Here is an 18052-nt window from a genome sequence, read left to right as displayed (position 1 = left end):
CTTGCTCACCTGCTGAATGAGCTGCACTCAGCAAGGTGTCGTGCATGGTAAAAAGATGAGAGTTGCTACAGGACATCAGAGGAGGAACAGCATTCGTTTAACCCATGGGGCCCCAAAAATTTGTCTAATTCTCATCCTTTATACATTTCTACCAGAATATGAGCTACTTTCTTCTTTCCTTTGTTATCTATTTCACCAGTTTTCCGTTATTTTCTGTTTGCAAATAGCTGTTTGAATAATTTAATTTTCCACAAATGTGGCCTTCATCTTTGGCGTGGTTTGGTTGTCATGAAGGTCAGGAGCTGGGTCTGTCTGCTTCATTATTATTTCGAGGACATCTTGGAATCTAATGCTGTAGTACAAATGATAAATGGGTTCTTGTCCCCAGCAGTTTTAATCTGCGTTTCTAAAGCTCTTCTGACTGCCTAGAACCAAAGGCTCTCTTACAGAGCAGGAATTGCATGACTCACATGTTGCCCCCCCACAGTCTGCTTTTTACTTGATATCTTTAGTGTTAGAGAGTCAAGGCATTACTTGATTCTGGGCAGGATGTGCAACAGAAATAATTTCATCCACACATAATGGCCTGAGTGTGCAGAGAAAATCATTCCATGACACGTGAGTTTTACTAGATTTTTCCTGAACTTTATACAGTCTTAAACCCTTTGGAATCCGTTGGTTTAGTGTTCATTGCTTCTAAGTTGGATAGTTCTTAATATTTGGTATCCTATTGGCCCCGAATTACTTTTCCTCTGATGTTAATGAGGTCCATATTCCTGGATTTCCTTCTCAGCCTTTTCCAGACCAGGTGCCTCCATGTATGCCGGGGGCAGTGTCTGTGGTGGGTGTTCCTTGATATTTGCTGATGTATCCTTGATGTTTCCTTGATGTTTGTTCTCTTTGTGGGTATCTTTTGGGCTATTCCCAGTCTGTTGAGATGTTAAACTCATGTTCATTGAGTGTAACATCCCTTTAAAAACACAATAATTCCTTTCTCCAAGACAAATGCAAATCAAGCCTGCCTAGATATATAATTCTGAAAACATTTTTCAACTTGGTATATATTCCAGCAATGGAATCCCCGGCAGCCCAGTGTGTGAGTGTAACTGAGGGGCAGAGTGGAATTGTGCCGTTGTCTTCCCCAGCAGCTGTGGCAGTGCAGGCACAGAAAGCAGCGAAGCTCCAGCAGTGGCAGCAAGGATTGGCCCCAGTGTGTGGAGATGCCAAAGGAGGGTGCCCAGGCAGAGGATTTCAGCAGAGGATCTGTGGGCAGGCCCAGGGGCTTGGCCCGATGTGGAGCCCTGGCTGCTGCTGCGTTGCCTTCAGTGCAGGGTCAGTGGTGCCCTCCCATGCTGCTCCTGCAGCCGGGAATTCCAAATCTCCGGTGCTTGAGAGCCCCTGAGCCCAGGGTGAGGGGTCCCCCCGTGTTGAGCTGTGCTGGCGGCTGTTTCTGTGCTCAGGGACACTTGGAATGGGCCACGGCACTTGGCCACCAGTGGTGCTTCTTTACACTCCTTAGGCAGACCCGATGTCCTGGGTGGATGCTGTGAACAGCAAAGTGCCAAGGCAGGCTCTGTGCCAGCCCAGCTTCCTGTGGGAGAGATTTCACCAGAGACAGGATTCTGGCCACAGACTGCATGAAATATCACCACCCTGCACTAGGCGGAGAATTACCAGGGCAATGAATTCCAAAGATTAATTCCAAGGGAAATAATTGAATATCTGCCCTGGGTCTGGCTCTTATTCTTGCCCAAGCCAATGGCAAAAGCTGTATCCATTGCATCTTGGTTTCTATCACCAGCTTCCAGAGGTGTTTCTTTATTTCCCTGTTTGTTCTTTGTACCTGCCCTGAGCTCTGGGGGTGCAAGGGATTGTGGAGGTCCCATTGTATTCCTAAAGCAGCCATAACCCCCTGAAGGATCTTTGCTGTGAAAAGAGTTCCCCATCTGAGAGTCTGTTTTTTCCACAATCCTTTATCTTGAAGTTGTTTAAGAAATACATTAATAAATGATCCAGTGATCGCCGAAGAATGTTACAGTGTTAGCTGGCTTACACTGGGCAGTGAATTTGGCCACTGCTAAGAGAAGTGGCCTGGCCTAATAGACAGGCCCCCAGAGAGCAGAGATAGTCTGGAACTCATTGGGTTACATCCTTGTCTGTCTTCAATTCTGTCCTAAGCTGCAAGGGCTATTGGTCAGAGGGCTGAGCAGCCTAAACTCGGAACTAATCACAGGTGCTTACCTGGGAACATTAAGAAAGGTGTTTAAGAAGAAGTCAGAAAAATAAAGAGGCCTTTTTCACATGGATCAGAGAGTGCTGTGTTTTCTGTCTCTAGTACAGCAGCAGTCGACTCAACAGAAGAAGTCAGAATTGCTTTTGCCACCCTGTTAGCTGCCATGCTGTCACCAGAAGATATTTGAGCCTTCCTGCTCTGGGCATTTCAGTGCCAGGCTCTTCCAAGCACACCCAGCTCTGCCGGTTGAGCTGACCATGCAGACGGTAACCTGAGCTTGGTCTAATTCCCTTTCCTTAATCAGAGCGTGTATTGGAACTCTTTTTCCTTCTGCCCTTGAAGAGCCATCCATAAACACATTTTGTCCCACAGGCCAGGGAATGTCTCTTAAATCTCTCCCAGCCTGGCTCTGGAGCTCTGTCACTTGAATGCAGTCATGGGTTAGTTCCCAGCCCCCTGTACATGCTGTTCAAACAGGAGCCTGGGTTAAACCCTTCCCCTGTCCTCAATTCTAAATCCTCCTGTGCCACTGAACAAGTTTCATTCTGTAATCACCGAGCACTGCTCATCCATGTAGAGGCTCCTTTGGTTATCAAAGCTTTAACTTGGTGCCAGACTTGAACAACAGGAGATCCACCTGCCATCAGTTTTTGGGCCTCAGGTCCCATTAAAGCTGTGGCTGCACAATTCTGCAGACAATGAGACCACTCTGGCCACTGGGCTAAACATTTTAGCACAATAATTCCTTTGGCATGGCCCTGTTTAACATCCACATACAATTCAAATTTTTTTTTCTGAGTCTGGTAGAGCCATGGCTGCAGCATCAATCATTTGTTTATTTAATTATCTTAAGTTTTGTTCCATTTCTTGTATCCATACCACAGCATTGAGACTATCTGGTGTTTAAAAGTCACTCAGTGTTTCGGCTAGAACAGAGAATCCTCTATCCAGATCCTGCAATTTCCTATTAGTTGTCATACTTCTTGCAACTCCTTTTTAATCCTGGGTTATTTCTGAGCTTCCCTGGTCTCTCTCTGGGTCAATACACCAGAAAGCTGCAGTCAAAATATGTCCCAAATATTTAACCTTTTTCTCCAGCATTTGTACTTTTTTTTTTCAAATACTCAAAGATGCTTTTTAGCCTGAACATTAAGTTATTTCACAGAGACTTCTTCTGCCCCTTCTTGTCCTCCTGATTGCAGCAAGACATCCACATCCTGCATTAACCCAATCCCTGGGGGTGGGGTAAATTCTTATGATATTTTTTGCAAGTTTTGCCCGAATAAGGCTGGTGCTTCCGTGCATCCCTGCAGAAGGACCGTCCATGTCTTTCCCATTTTCCCTTCTATCTCTTGTTCCCACTCAAAGGCAAAATACAGTTTGCCACCCTGTGTAATTGGCCATCAAGGACTGAATGGTGTCAGTGTGAGGAGGGAACCTGGTTCAAGATGGTGTAAGGATGTGAGAGCCCCTGGGTGCTTGGGTCTTAATATGCACCCCACTTTTGTATAGCTAGTGATATTCATGGCTCTGTTAAGTCTTTGTTCTTCTGGGAGTTCATGAATTGAGCAGGACCTTGGCTGAGCAGCAGTCTGTGTGGTCAATTAATAACATTTTCTGACCCTGATGGCTTCTGCTGTCCCTTCCTTATGTCCACGTCCCCGGCCCTGTGTCCAAGCGGATTCGCAGCATGTGTTTGCAGAGACCCTTTGCTGTTGTTCCTTGCATGGGGGTCCCCCGTTTTGGGGCCATCCCCCCTGGAGCAGGGTGTCCCGGCTTGGTGCAGCCCCGCCCCTCGGGCAGCGCTGAGCCAATGAGAGCGCGCGGCGGTGATGACGCAGCAGTGTCCAGGCAGAGCCGCAGCTCCCAGCGTTGCCCACCTGGAGCCACCTGCGCCCGGCTCGGGCCCCAGCGCCCCCCGGCAGGGGAATTTGGGGAGGTGGGAGGGGGGGAGCACCAAGGCCGGGCCCCCCCGCGCTGTGGTGGCGGCAGCGGCTGCAGTGGGGAGCGAGTGCGGGCGGGAGCGGCCGAGAGCCCAGCGCTGCCCCAGCCCGAGCTGCCCCAGCTCCATCGCTGCCCCTGCGCTGGGATGCTGTGGGTTTGGGGGGAAGAGGGAGCCGGCAGTGGGTGCTGGGCCTGGGGGCCGGAGGAGAAGGGAAGGAGAAGTAGGGTTGAAGAACAAGATGATCAAATGATGCATGTGGGAGGAGCAGGTGGGATTGTGCATGTGAAGGAGGAAGAGGAGTGTGAGGGGCAGTAGGGACACAGGATGAGGATGCGGAGTAGCAGAAACAGGAAACACCACAAGGTTCCACCCCTCCCTGTATCTGCAGGCCCCCCCAGCCCCAGGAGCATTGCACCCCCGACGTGCTGCGGATGATTGGGAAGAAGGATCCATGATTTGCACAGGGGTAAATCTTGGTGTTTCTGAGCTCTATTTGGCTAAATATTGGGGCTGAGGTTTTTCTGTGGGTTCTGAATCTTCATATTTTTTTCCTCGGTTCCAATGTAAAATGTGCCCAAAAGTATGTATTCTGTCACCATCTGTTGAAGCCAGCTGGGTTAGGGATCCTTATCTCCATGGGAGATATCCTCTGTAAAAGGGCCATATGCTAGAAAATAGGTGGGGCAGTGTTCTTTATCTTTTCCTCCATCCATCCTTCCTCCAGGACGATATCAGATATCTTCTGTTAATGGGCCATTGAGTTCAATACATAACTGATAAAATTACATCATCCATTTTGCGATTCTGCACCCAGGGGGAGGAGCCAAACGTTTCGTACCTAGATTCAAACTGAGATTTGGAACACCAAATCATCCCTAACCCACTGGTTTCCAGAGGACAAGAGCTACCAGACGTTTCTTTGGAATCACTACTTCAACAAGACCACTTCATCTGGGCTGCTACCACCACCCTAACTAGAGGGGTGTAAGGTTGTATTCTGATTCTGTCAGTTGTTTTCTTTTGTACTATCTCATGTATTTTTTTTCTCTAATCTTTTTTCCTAAAAAATTTTATTTCTGACTTGGAGTCTCTCACTGGTTTTGCTTTCAAATCAGCACAATTTTGGAGGGGATTTTGACTGAATCTTGGTGTTTGGGAGGTTATTACAGACACAAGATGCTCAATGACTGCCAGAGATGAACTTGGGCAAGGAGGAACACCCAGTTTATGGAGCTCTCTTGTTTTTTCCCCAGACCAGGATTTTTCATTCCCACGGCGTGAGGAGATGGAGGAGGCAGAAAAGCCCCGGAGATCTTTAAGGAGGAGGGGCTGCAAACCCATCCCAGAGAGCTGCGAGGAGGAAAGACCCTCCCAGAGCCGGGAAGGCGGCCGGAGATCCAGACAGAGCTCAGAGCTGGTGGAGAAGCCTCCTGGAGGGGAGAAGCCCCACAAGTGCTTGAAATGTGGGAAGGGTTTCAGGTGGAGATCAGACCTGATCCGACACCAGGTGATCCACACTGGGGAACGGCCCTATGAGTGTGGGGAATGTGGGAAGGGATTCAGAGACAGCTTCGAGCTCATCCGGCACCAGCTGATCCACACTGGGGAAAAGCCCTATGAGTGTGGGGATTGTGGGAAGAGCTTCAGCAACAGCTCCAACCTGATCCGGCACAAGATGATCCACACTGGGGAAAAGCCCTACGAGTGTGGGGATTGTGGGAAGAGCTTCAGCAACAGCTCCGGCCTGATCTGGCACCAGAGGATCCACACTGGGGAAAAGCCCTATGAGTGTGGGAAATGTGGGAAGGGTTTCAGCAACAGTTCCTACCTGTTGCAGCACCAGTTGAGCCATACAGGGGACAGGCCCTACACATGCTTGGAATGTAGAAAGAGCTTTGTGTGGATGTCCAACTTAACAAAACACCAGCGCATCCACACCGGGGAGAGGCCCTACAAGTGTCCTGAGTGTGGGAAGAGGTTTCAGACCAGCTCCAGTCTCCTCGTACATGAGCGGATTCACACAGAGGAGAGGCCCTTCCGCTGCCCCGAATGCGGGAAGGGATTCACTCTCAACTCCACCCTCACTGTCCACCGGCGCATCCACACTGGTGAGAGGCCCTACAAGTGTCCTGAGTGTGGGAAGAGCTTCTCAAAGAGCTCAACCTTGAACCGACACCAGCGGAGGCTCCACTAAGGGAAGCCCTGTGTCACGATCCGCTATGAATGCAGAGTGGGGGTCGTGATGGTTCTTTTGATCTCAAAGGTGCAAACAGGCAAAATGCAGGGGACAAAATCAGTTTATTCAACAACAGAAAATCAGTTTATTCAACAACAGCAATGCATTTCATTAAATGCCAACAATTCAGTTACGATAGAGGGGAGAGATATAGGAAACAAAGTATAGAGAGAGAGAAAGAAAAGAAGGGGATGGGAAAATAGCTACTAACAGACGAGATGGGCGTCCTCACGGCCCAGCCGGTAGACAAGTCTTCATCTGTGGGGAGATCTCAGGGGTCTTCTCCAGAGGGTCGCTCTTTTATAGTCCTTCTCCAAAGCGAGTGGCCTCTGGCCAAGAGGTGGGAAGATTTATGGACCATTGTGTGGTGCTGCAGGAGACAGGTACGGACAAGCAGTCCTCAGTTGGTACAACACAACCTCTGGTTGGTGCCACAACAGCACAGTCCAGTGAACACAATACACCAGCACACATTCACGAGCATCCACCTTGGCCAGGCCAGGAAACCATTGTTGGGAGTCAGCCTGGGTGGGGGTCCTCGAGGTCTCCTTGCGACGGTCGGGAGGCAAAATGGAGGGGAACTTGGGACCGACCCTTACACCCAGGGTGGCACAAATCCGCGGCTCCAACAGGGCCCCGCCCGCCGCCGTCCCCCGAGGCCTCCCCGCTGCTCTCCGGGAATCGGACACCGCAGGCGGTCCCGGCCCTTCCTCTTCTTCCTTTTCTTCCTCCTGACAGCATTGAGCCCCCGCCGCTGCCCGGCTCCTTCTGCCGCTCCTGCCCGGCACGAACCGGCGCTGGCGCTGACGGGGCCGGAGCGCGGCTGCCCCGCGCCTCAGGGCCGGGCCGAGGAGTGACCGCACGGCTGGGGAGGGACCCCCGCTGGACAGGGCACGGACTGACCCCATGGAAGGGACCCCACCCCCTGGAGCAGGGCAAGGATTCCTGTCCCTGAGGGGGAAGCAGCGGCACGAACTGACCGTAACCCCCATCCCTTCTCCCTGCACGGCTGGGCAGCGGAGGGAGGGAACTGGGAACTGTTGGATTTTTACATTCCTCGTTACAAAGCAGAGTCACAAGTGGAGCTCCGCTTTCAGCTCCTAACAGGGGAATCCAGCGTGGGCGCTGGGACTCCCGTAATCTCAGGATGTTACTTGATACTCGACACTTTAGTTTTGGCACTATGAAGCCCTTTCAGCAGCAATGTCTGTCTCACCCACTGGTTTGTGGCTCAGACCCAGCCCGGAACATGGACAAGAAACCGTAAGTCCCAGGAGAAGTAGCTTTGCCATTACTTTATTTTTTTCATTCTTATTTTAAATTTAATTTTAGATAAAATACATAATTTACTTTTTCTATAATCTCGTGTTTATTCTCTGTGTCCCCCCAGCCCTTGTCCCCCTCCCGGAGGTTTGTGGCCAGGTGCCGTCCCACAGCCCTTCCTGCCCCGGCACCCGTGGCCGCTCCGGTGCCGTCAGGCCCCGGCTCGAAGGGAAACCACAAACCCCTCTGGAAATAAACCCGGTCTGGGGGAAAGCCCTGCAGGGGGGATTGAATCCCACGGGCAGCGCTGGCTGAGAGTTGGAGATTCCAAATGCTCCAAGGGGCCGGAGGGAACCGCGCTGGGGCCTCGGGGCCTCCCTGGGGCACCTCTGAGACCCCCGAGCAGAGCGACCCCTCCTGCTCCCCAAAATCCACAGGTTTGGGTCTGCTGAGGAAAAGAGCTGGAAAAAGGGATTGGAAAGGAGCCCGAGGAGAGTGAAACAGTAATCTTAGAAAAGTTAGGATTTTATTTAAAAGTTATTTACTAGAATAATATAAAAAGCAAAGAGATAGATTGGCCTTGCTGAAAAGAATTAAAAGTTAGAAGTTAATTAGAAGAAAATCGGGTTTGAGACAGTTATGTGAAACTTAAATAATTGTTTGCCTGTCATTTTATGTTTGCTCAGCTGTGCTTGCAATGGGAAAAGATGAAACTAGTCGGTAGATTCAAAGAAACACAATTGCAACCAGGAACTAATTCGAAGTCACAAAGAGAAGGAAATTTGAGTTGCCCCAAAAGCCATTTGTATTGCCATTGATAGAAAAGGTTGAGAGTTCAGGGCGAGGAAGACTCACCTTACTTCCTCCTTTTAAGACCCCTCCTCACAGAAACGACCCCAGACTTAATTCAAGAAGCCAACCACGCATGTTTAATAGCCACTCAAGCTAATTATCACAGGAAGTGGGGGGATGGGAGGGGCTGGTATTATGAATATGTATTTGTTTGAAGCTTTTGTCAATAAATCGACTCTGTGATCACCTGTAATTTTGCAGTGTGTGTTGGAGGGTTACCTCACACTGCTGCCCAGCACTGAATAAACGTACACTTTCTAACTTTAAATTGTTAGACGGTCTTTTGTCCGTCACAGTTGGATATCGGGAATAGACCAATACTCATATTTTGGTAAATCATTTGGTGACCGTGGCAGGACTCTTCTCTCTGGCCGAGGGCCAGCGAGGTTCGGGACCCCTCTTGGCCACCCACCTGGGATCTTCCTAGGAAGAGGGCTCCTTTTCCTCGCTGGCACCCCGGGGGAAAGAACCAGAACTGCCGGAGATATGGACAAAAAAAGGTATGTTTAAAAATTAAAGATAACCACCTTTAAGAAAAGCAAACTGGTAAGACGCTGCGAGACGTCGAGCGCGCAGTGAAAAAGCCTAAAGTGGATTTGTTTGTAAGTTTCCGTGGAATTTGTTAGTGGTTTGTGTTCCGGGTGAGATCAGTAACAGCCCCAGGAACTCTTGTCCCGAAGCGGGGCCGCTGGCGGCCGCGGGGAGCGGAGCTCGCCCGGCAGCGTGGGCAGAGCTGGGGCAGCGGCAATAACAGCGTTCATGGCAGGGCTATGGTGTTTGTGGTTTAAAGGCGGCGCCGTGGTGGTTTCCAGCTTGGGGCACTGGCCGCGGGTGTTGGTGTGGGGTGACTCCATTTGCAGTCGCAGGATACGGTGATCACAGTCTGTGCGCGCCGGGTGTGTGTGTGTGTGTTTGAGCGTGCAGACAGATTTTGGTTTTGTGAGCTTGGTGTGATTAAATTGTGGGTTAGCGGCACACTGTGTGTGTTTTGGTCTGTGTGGTTTTGGGAGCGTGTTGGCAAAAGTTCTGTATTTGTAGGCTTTGAAAGAATGTTGAAATTTACGCCTGAGTAGTAGAAAGAATATTTACACCTCGAAAGACGGAGGAATCCGGAGCGCTTGCATTGCGTGATTTGCGCAAGCTAAACTGTGTGTGTGTATTTTGACTGTGTGTGTGTAAGCAGTGGAATTGTGGACAGTGTATTACTGAGTGAGAGCGGCAGTTGTGTGTGATTAAGTTGTTTGTTTTGTGTTTAAAAGAAGCGAGCAACACGGGATGGTCTAAAAATTACACCCAGCATAGTCTGGCATAACCCCGGCATTGGGCACCGGTGGGGTGATCCGAGTTTTGCTGCTTTAGACAACGTCTCAGTTTCTGCTCAACCCCGAAAAGTTTTAATTGCGGCTGCTTGTTTTACCTGTGATTAGCAATTTAAAGGGGGGAGAAAACGAGTTTTTGTTTTGCCATTTTGTGTAAGTGTTGTGAGTGAAGTGTTTAAGAGTGTTTGGTTGTGATACGTGAGTTCCCTTAGAGGTGAATAAAAAGGAGTTTTCCTCAGTTGATTAGTGTGTGTGGTGAGCATTTTGGAAAAAAAACTGATTCCAATTTGTGTTGAAAAGTATAACCATTTGTCTTGCTCAGTGACTTGAGCTTTAGGAGAGTTATTTTAAGTGATTTGGTTTTTACTGTTAACCCTTTTTTGTCGGTTGCTTTTATCCATTTCCATTTCCCTTTGCTAGTAAAATTATATGTCAAGGAATAGAAGGTTCAGGGAGGGGAATCCCAAGCCAAAGGAACTTCCCTGTCCAAAAGGGAGCTGTGACTGTAACCCATGGGTTGTGTTTTGTTGTGCAGTTTTTCGAGAATTGTGGGTTCAACAATTTTGTAAGTGGAAGATACCTACAAGTGGAATTTATAGTAGACACAGAGCAGTATATTTGATGTTAAATAAGGCCCCGATCCTTACAATAAATAATTATGTTATAGTAAAAGGGGCGAATGGCCAATCTGAGAAATCATAGTTTTGCAAACCACTAAAGTATAAATTGGGGAAACAGTGGGGAATTAATTGATTTCTGTACATGCTTAAAGCTCCATCTACACTTTTGATCAGGGATCTGCTAGAGCAGTTGGAAGCAAAAATAATATTTAAAGATGGGAAAATTAGTTTGGAGGTAAAAGATCAGCAATATGTGGAACTGTTAAGCTTAATGCTAAAAACCAAAGAAACTGAAGCTGAAAATAAAGAAGAAATTTTTAAGAAAATAACGAATCAGGTGTTCCTGGGAGTGTAGGCCTCTAATATAGCAGAGAGGGCAAAGAATGCTCTACCAGTGCAAATCAGGCTCAAAGAGGGAAAACAATCAGTAAGGGTCAAACAATATCCCTTGAAAAAGGAAGACAGAGAAGGGATCAGTCTAATCATTGAGAACTTTTTGCAAATAAGAGTATTAAAGGATGTCCATCTGATTTTAATACTCCTATTTTGCCTGTGAAAAAGCCTGATGGATCATACAGGTTTGTACAAGATTTAAAGGCTGTTAATAAGGTAACTGAAGATTTGTACCCAGTGGTTGCCAACACTTACACCTTGTTAACTCATTTAACACCTGAACTAACCTGGTTTACTGTTTTAGATTTGAAGGATGCTTTCTTTTGCCTCCCTCTCCATGAAGCCTGCCAGAAAATGTTTGCATTTGAATGGGAGAATTCCAAAACTGGACATAAAACTCAGCTCACATGGTGTGTACTACCCCAGGGGTTCAAAAACTCCCCCACCATATTTGGAGAACAGCTGGCAAAAGATCTAGAATCCTGGGAAGCTCCATCAGGAGAAGGACAGCTGTTACAGTATGTGGACAACATCCTGATAGCTACTAAAACTCAAGAGGCATGTGTGGAGTGGACAGTAAGCCTCCTAAATGTTTTGGGTGTACAAGAGTATTGAGTATCCCAGAAGAAAGCCCAGATGGTGAGAGGAGCAGTTGTCTATTTGGGCTGTGAGATCAGTGCTGGACAAGGCACCTGGATTGGAGAATGCTGAAGCGAGTAGCAGCCTTAACTTCAATATCAAGAGCACATGGTACGGTCTTGAAAGACCCCTGCACTCAGCTTTGCTAGACAATGAAGGATCTACATATTAGTAAAGGAATTTACTAATGCTGAAGAAGGAGTGTGGAATGAATCATGGTTTTAAAGAGTTAAGATTTTTGCTAAGAGTAAGAAGCAATTTCCATGACCAAGATGTAAGTTAGGTAGGTAAATGGTCGGTTAATAGTTACTAGATGCTTAGGCAAGAGCTAATTGGTATAATCATCTGCTGTTATGAACTTACGTATAGAAGAACATGAAATAAGTGAAACGTTAATCATGAAGCACAAGGCCTTGGATTGTGCCAGAGGGTCACGGAGACCTGATGAAGACTCTCCTGACTTCATCCATCAAGACCACTGACCCATTTCGAGACCTCCGACCCAATTCAAGAGAAGAACTGCCACGCATGAAGGACGAATGGGCTCATTTTAATATGGGATGGAGATGGGAGGTGCTGGGGTTATGCACATGTATTGTATGTAAGATCTTGGGCAATAAATAGAGGGCAAAGAACCTTGTTCGGGGCGGTCACGCCTTTGGGAGGTGACTCCCGTGCTTGTGAATAAACACACCACTTTGTACCTTTAATTAGTTACAGCGCCTTTGTCCGTGATTATACAGGTTTTTAACGATTCAGGCCCCGCCCCCTGCTGGCCGTGAGTGACCCTGGCCCCGCCCCTGCCCCGCAGCCTCTCCCAGCGCCCCCTGCCGGGTGTGGTCATAACTGCACCAAAGGGCAAACAGCGCTCAGCAGGGGCAAACTCCTGTGTTTGTGCTGTTTGTTCTGTTCTGATCTGTACATGTTTAATACTAAAGAATTGTTACTCCTTTTCTTGCATTTTTGCTTGGAAGTTCCATAATTTTTGAAGTTATAAGGATTTGGAGGGACAGGTCTTCTTCCTTAGCAGACATTTTTCCTTTTAAAACAAGACAGTTTGCTAAAATACCCAAACCAGGGAAAATGTCAAGATTTCGTGTACTTAATGATTTCACATATAAAGAAACTGGGCTTTCTTTCCATTTGAGGGATATTTTCACAAAGGTAAGTGCATTAAGATTTGAATTCTACCCTTTTCTTCTCAAGCAGTGCTTTCCTCTACCTTTAAGTACAAAAGCAACAAAGTCATTATAGGTAACTGCGGCAGAATATGCTGTTGCTGTTACTGTCACAGGGACTCCCAGCTCACTTCACCAGCTCCTCTCTGTTATCGCTGCCCAGTGAAGAAGAGTCACATTTTCTTTGTCTGGCAGTCGAATATCATATCCTGCTTCTACCAGTTCTTTGCATCGCTCTGGCATTCCACATCTTAAATGAGACAAAACTGATTTACTTACTAATTTTGTTAAATATCCTCCGGTTTGGAGACAGTTGCATCCAATAGAAAAAATCCATCTCAGGAAGCATCACCCAGCAGTTCCTACTTGAGCAAATTGCACATTGCATTCAAAGGGAGCCTTGTAAAAAGGGTGAGGCTGTGCCCTCAGGAGTAGATGTTTCAATTTAACAAACCTGCCTGAAATGCGTTTGGTTTATTTACAATAGTAGCCGTGATTTTTCTTCTTCCACTACAGGGAGAAAATGAAACTGAAAACGTTTCCTTTGTGAAAATGGAAGCTTTGTAACAATGGACATCACACTCCTGGTGAAAATGTGTCACGGCCCTTGGAGAATTGGCAGTCACCGCTCACAGGACAGTAGAAAAGGGATAATTATCACTCCCAGCTCAGCCTCCAGACCGGGGCTAACACACAGAGCTCTTGCCACCCCCTCACGGTGGGGTCCTGGCTGTAAGGATCACAGCTTGGGTCAGGCCTTTGGGTAGAGACTTGGAGAGACATTCAGGGTACAAAAGGCTTGGCAGCTCTCATAAAAGAAAAATGAAAAATTAAAGAGCATGTGCATTTATAAAAAAAAAAACTTTCTCCAAGCCTTGTTTTGGTAGGTCAGGGCAGTAGACAGAAGGTGGCACAGATTTGTAGCTGGTGCATTCCTGCAACTCGACCTGTTACTGTGCTTTCCATCTCTGTCAGTTGTTTATAGGGTAAAGGAAGATATTTGGGGGGGCACAATGGGCCCAAGACCATGGGAGCAAGTACAGGATCTCAACAGCTTTCAGTTATGAATGATCAGGAAACCTGAGAGACAAATTCAGGTTTTTTTCTTGTCCTGAACGTGGAGAAGGGGAAATTCAGAGCTGACAAAAATATACCATATTGGGGTGAACAACTGCGGGGAGAACTCTCCCTTGCTGGTCAGGAGGTGTGTCTTGGTTTGAAAGTCTGCTAGGGAAAGCAGGATCCTCTCTTGAAATGGAGAAAATAAATCCATTCCCTTTGAATTAGTATAATTTTGAAATTAAGGGGCTCTCAGGCAAAGATATGGAGATAGGAATAACAACAACTCTGGAATTAACAACAAACAGAAGAGGAGCCCAGTTCCAGTCTCTGGGCCACGGGCACTTTCCCCTTTGGTGCAGTTGCTGTCACAGCTGGCAGTGAGCTCTGGCAGGCTCCTGATGGGCAGGTGCGACGATCCCCGTGCGGCTGCAGGGGGCTGGGGGTGATGGCAGCTGTGTCCCAAATGGGAAGGGATGGAGGAGAGGCAGGATGCTGGGAAAACAGCAAGCTGAAGCGGGAGGGCGTCCAAGCAGGGCTGCGGGATCCAAAACAGAGAGGCAGCTCCCGGCGTTGGGATGGTGGGGGGGTAGCAATGACCTTTCTGCTCCGAGAGCCAAAAGCGAGCGAGAGCCAGCAACTGCCCCCCACCCTCAATACCTGCTTTGAATTCCACAGTGTTCCCCCTTTCCCTCCTCCCCTGCCTCCCCCAGCCCTCCAAGAGAAACTCACAAAACACCAAGGAGGCTTCGCCTCCCCCTGTCACTAGCCATCAGTGCTTGTTACCATGTCCATGGGAAAAAAAATCCACAGGCAGAGAGGAAAAGAAAAAGACAACCCCCAAGTCATGGCCATCTCATGGTCATGTGTAGCAATGAGGAACAAAGACACACGGACTTGCTTGCTTGCTCCGAAAAAGATCGTTTATTGTATCCAACCGAGCCTTTTTATACTCGAAGCTTAACCCAAACTTAACCCAAACTTTACTGAAACAAGCCCGCATTGGCTGCCTGTCACTGCGGTGTCGCTGTTGACGTGTCCCTTTACCCAGTCAGCTCTCTGATCATGTGGTGTCCACGCATCTCCCCAGCCCATCACTGCCTCACACACGAGGTGACCACCAAGCCACTCTCCGGCCATCTGACCCGCAGCTGAGCCCTTCCCAGAGTGCCCGCACCCGCAGGGAGCGCAGGGCTGGATTTGGCCGCCAGAGAGTTGGTGACCCTCGTGAGATCCTCGGTGCATTTAGTTCCTACAGGAGTGTGGGCACCGCTGGGAAATGATCTGCATGCCTTGTTAATTGGATGTTCTTCCACCGCTAGCCTGGGGTAGGATCTCTCCCGGTCCTCCTCTCGACTCCCGGGCCTCTCCTCAGCCAATCAGAGAAGGCACCAAAATAATTGAGCCAATCAGAGCGCGCGGCGCTGATGACTCCTCAGGCAGTCCCAGAGCTCCCGGAGCTCCTCACCTGGACTCCACCCGCGCCCCGCCCCCAGCGCCCCCCACCAGGAGAATTTGGGGAGGGGGAGGTGTCAGACCCTGCCCGGCGCTGGCCATGGGACGTGTGGCGGCAGCTGGGGCCCTACTGGTGCCACTGGGAGCCCCCCGGGCTGGAGGCGCGGAGCTCTCGGGTGAGCGGGACGGGCAGGAATGGAAGTGGTGGGATGGTGGGAACGGTGGGGAGAGAAAGGGGAGGTGGGACCCTCAAACAGATGTTGCGGGGGGCTGGTGACTGGGGAATGTTGGGAAAGGTGGAGGAAAATACAGAGAAGCCTGGAAAAGAGGAACTGGGACTGCGGGAAGAAGGGTCCCATGGCGGCCGTGGGGCACTGGGGGTGCGGAGTCGGGGTTACCCCAGAGCTTTTGGCTACTGTGGGCTGCTGGGGGGCTGCTGGGGAGGCACCCCCGGACCTATGTCCTGCACACACAGCGCTGTTCCAGGAGATGGTTTAGTCCGAGTGTCACTTCATTCACGGCACCGACCGGCTGAGGTTCGTGGAGAGGAACATCTCCAACCGGGAGCAGTTCCTGCACCTGGGCAGCGATGTGGGGCTGCACGTGGGGACACCTCCTTTGGGGACAAGGCTGCCAGGCACTGGAACAGCGACCCGCAATGGATGGAGTACAGACGGGCTGCGGTGGACAGGCACTGCCGGCACAACTACGAGTTGTCCAGCCCGTTCCTCGTGGAGCGCAGAGGTGAGCGTGGGGCAGAGCGTGTCCCCTCGGGCCCTGCTCTGGGAAAGACTCTGGAGCCCCTCAAAACCTCCCTGGGGAATCACCTGAGACACGTCAGCCCTTTTTGTGCCCATCCCCGGGGCCTCCTGCCCCCTCAACCCAAGTGACTCCAGTTGCTCTCCCAGTCCATCCCAGTCTCTCCCAGTGTCCTCACGGTCATTCCGAGTGCCACTGGAGTCCCTCCCAATTCCTCTCAGTCCACAGCCATTCCATTCCCATTCCACTCCCAGTCCTTCTAACTCCACTCTTAAACGTCCATCAGCTCTCCCAGTGCCCTTCCAAATCTCTCCCTTTTCCCCCAATGACCCCCCCAGTTCCTCCCAGTCCTTTCCAAGTCCTTTTCAGTCCAATCCCAAACCTCCAACCTCTCTCCCATTGCCCCAATCCAATCCAATCCAATCCAATCCAATCCAATCCAATCCACTCTCTCCCAGTGTTCCCCCACTCTCTCCCATTCCCAGTCCCTCTCAAGTGCCACACCAGCCCTCTCCTGCTGTGGACCTGGTCCTGGTGGCCACCACATGCCCCGAGAGCTCCTGCTGGCCCTGGAACCACCTCACCTGGATCTCAGCAGGGTAGAAATCCATCACGGAGCAGAGTAGGCAGCCGGGGCCGGGCTGGGAGCTCGAGGGCCACAGTGAGATGGACACACTGGGATGGGCACTGGGAGAGAGTGGGGACACACTGGGGTCACCTGGGGAGAACAGGGAGGGATTTGAGTGAGCCTGGAGGGAATGGAGAAAGATGTGGAGCTGGAAAGGAAGGGTTGGAATAAGGTTAGCTGTGATGGGAAGAGACTGGGAGGAGTCCTGGTGAGTCCTGATGACACCGGGTAGGGACTGGGAGAGGGTTTGGGGGTCCTGGGCTGGTGGGGGGCAACTGGGAGGGGGTTATGGGATCCTGAGAGGAAGGAGCGTTGGTGGGTGTGGGGAGGCTGGGAAGAGATTGGGAGGAGGATTCAAGGAGTCCTGGGTGGACTAGAGGTGACTGGGAGGGTGATTGGAGTAGCTTGGGGTGTCTGTGAGAGATTTTGGGAGGTCTTGACGCCTGTGGATCCCCACAGATGCCGCCGGACACCGCCCGCAGCAAGGTGCTGATGGGGATCGGGGGCTCCGTGTTGGGTTTCGTCTTCCTGGAGCTGGGGCTCGACTTCGACCTGTGCAAGAAGGGTGAGGGGAGGGTCCCGGGGGTCGTGTTCCGACCCCGGAGCGTGTGCGCTCCCCATGGGGCCCCCAGTCCGGTGCTACCCCCTTTTCTCTGCCCACAGAGCTCCTGACCCAGCAGCTGCTGCAGCCCCTCCCCATGGCCTCGGGTGCGGCCGGGACCCCCCGCTCCGTCCCCGCGCTGATTTTGGGGGGATCGTGTGTTCCCCCCAGCCCTGCTGTCACTCTGCCCCAGCCTGGCTGCTCCCAGTGTTCCCAGTAAAGTTTCCAATTTCGCACCGTCCCGTTTATTGTGGGGCGGGACTGGAGAGGGACTTGGGGGGACCCCGAGGGGGGATCGTGACTGGGCGGGGAGGGTGGGGTCCAGGTGGGGAACACTGGGTGCTGCGGATCTGCCCGGCAACCGGTGAGTCATCACAGCTGCTCTCTCTGATTGGGTGGATCTTCTTCATCGCATTCTCTGATTGGCTGAGGAGAGGCCCGGGAGTTGAGAGAAGGAACAGGAGAGATCCCGCCCCGAGCACCGGCACGGGAAAACAGAGCCAGCCTGGGCACAGCGACGGAATTTATTACCAACCAAATCACAGCAGCACAAGCAGAAGGGAAAGAAATCTCTCCAACCCCTTCCCGCCACCCAACGGAGATCACCAAGACCGCGGATCACCAGGGCTCTGCCCAACGGGGGTCACTAGGGATTATCCAACACCGATCCTCCCATGGGGGATGGAGCTGGAGCAGAGCACGAAGCTCTTCCCACACTCGGGGCACTCACAGGGCTTCCCTTAGTGGTGCCTCCGTTGGTGTCGGGTCAAGTGAGAGCTCTGTGAGTAGCTCTTCCCACACTCCCCACACACGTAGGGCCTCTCCCCAGAGTGAATCTTGTGGTCCTTGATGCTGTGGGGATTCTTGCTGAA

General features: G+C 50.5%; 2 protein-coding genes across 2 annotated transcripts in view; one reads left to right on the top strand and one right to left on the bottom strand.

Annotated features, from left to right (window-relative positions):
• The window catches only part of LOC148218221 (uncharacterized), an 84969-nt gene that overhangs the window by 8237 nt on the left and 58680 nt on the right, over window positions 1-18052 (bottom strand). The gene's annotated exons all lie outside the window — the stretch shown is intronic.
• Window positions 5189-8797, top strand: LOC148218222 (uncharacterized). Its single transcript, XM_088157963.1, has one exon. It carries the CDS (start codon window positions 5362-5364, stop codon window positions 6370-6372), a length of 1011 nt encoding a protein of 336 aa, XP_088014089.1. The 5' UTR covers window positions 5189-5361; the 3' UTR covers window positions 6373-8797.

This window comes from Sturnus vulgaris, unplaced genomic scaffold, assembly GCF_052056855.1.
Source record: "Sturnus vulgaris isolate bStuVul1 unplaced genomic scaffold, bStuVul1.hap1 Scaffold_194, whole genome shotgun sequence".
Lineage (NCBI taxonomy): Eukaryota > Metazoa > Chordata > Aves > Passeriformes > Sturnidae > Sturnus > Sturnus vulgaris.
Note: the sequence above shows the minus strand (reverse complement) of the source record. Positions and strands in the feature narration are given on the sequence as shown.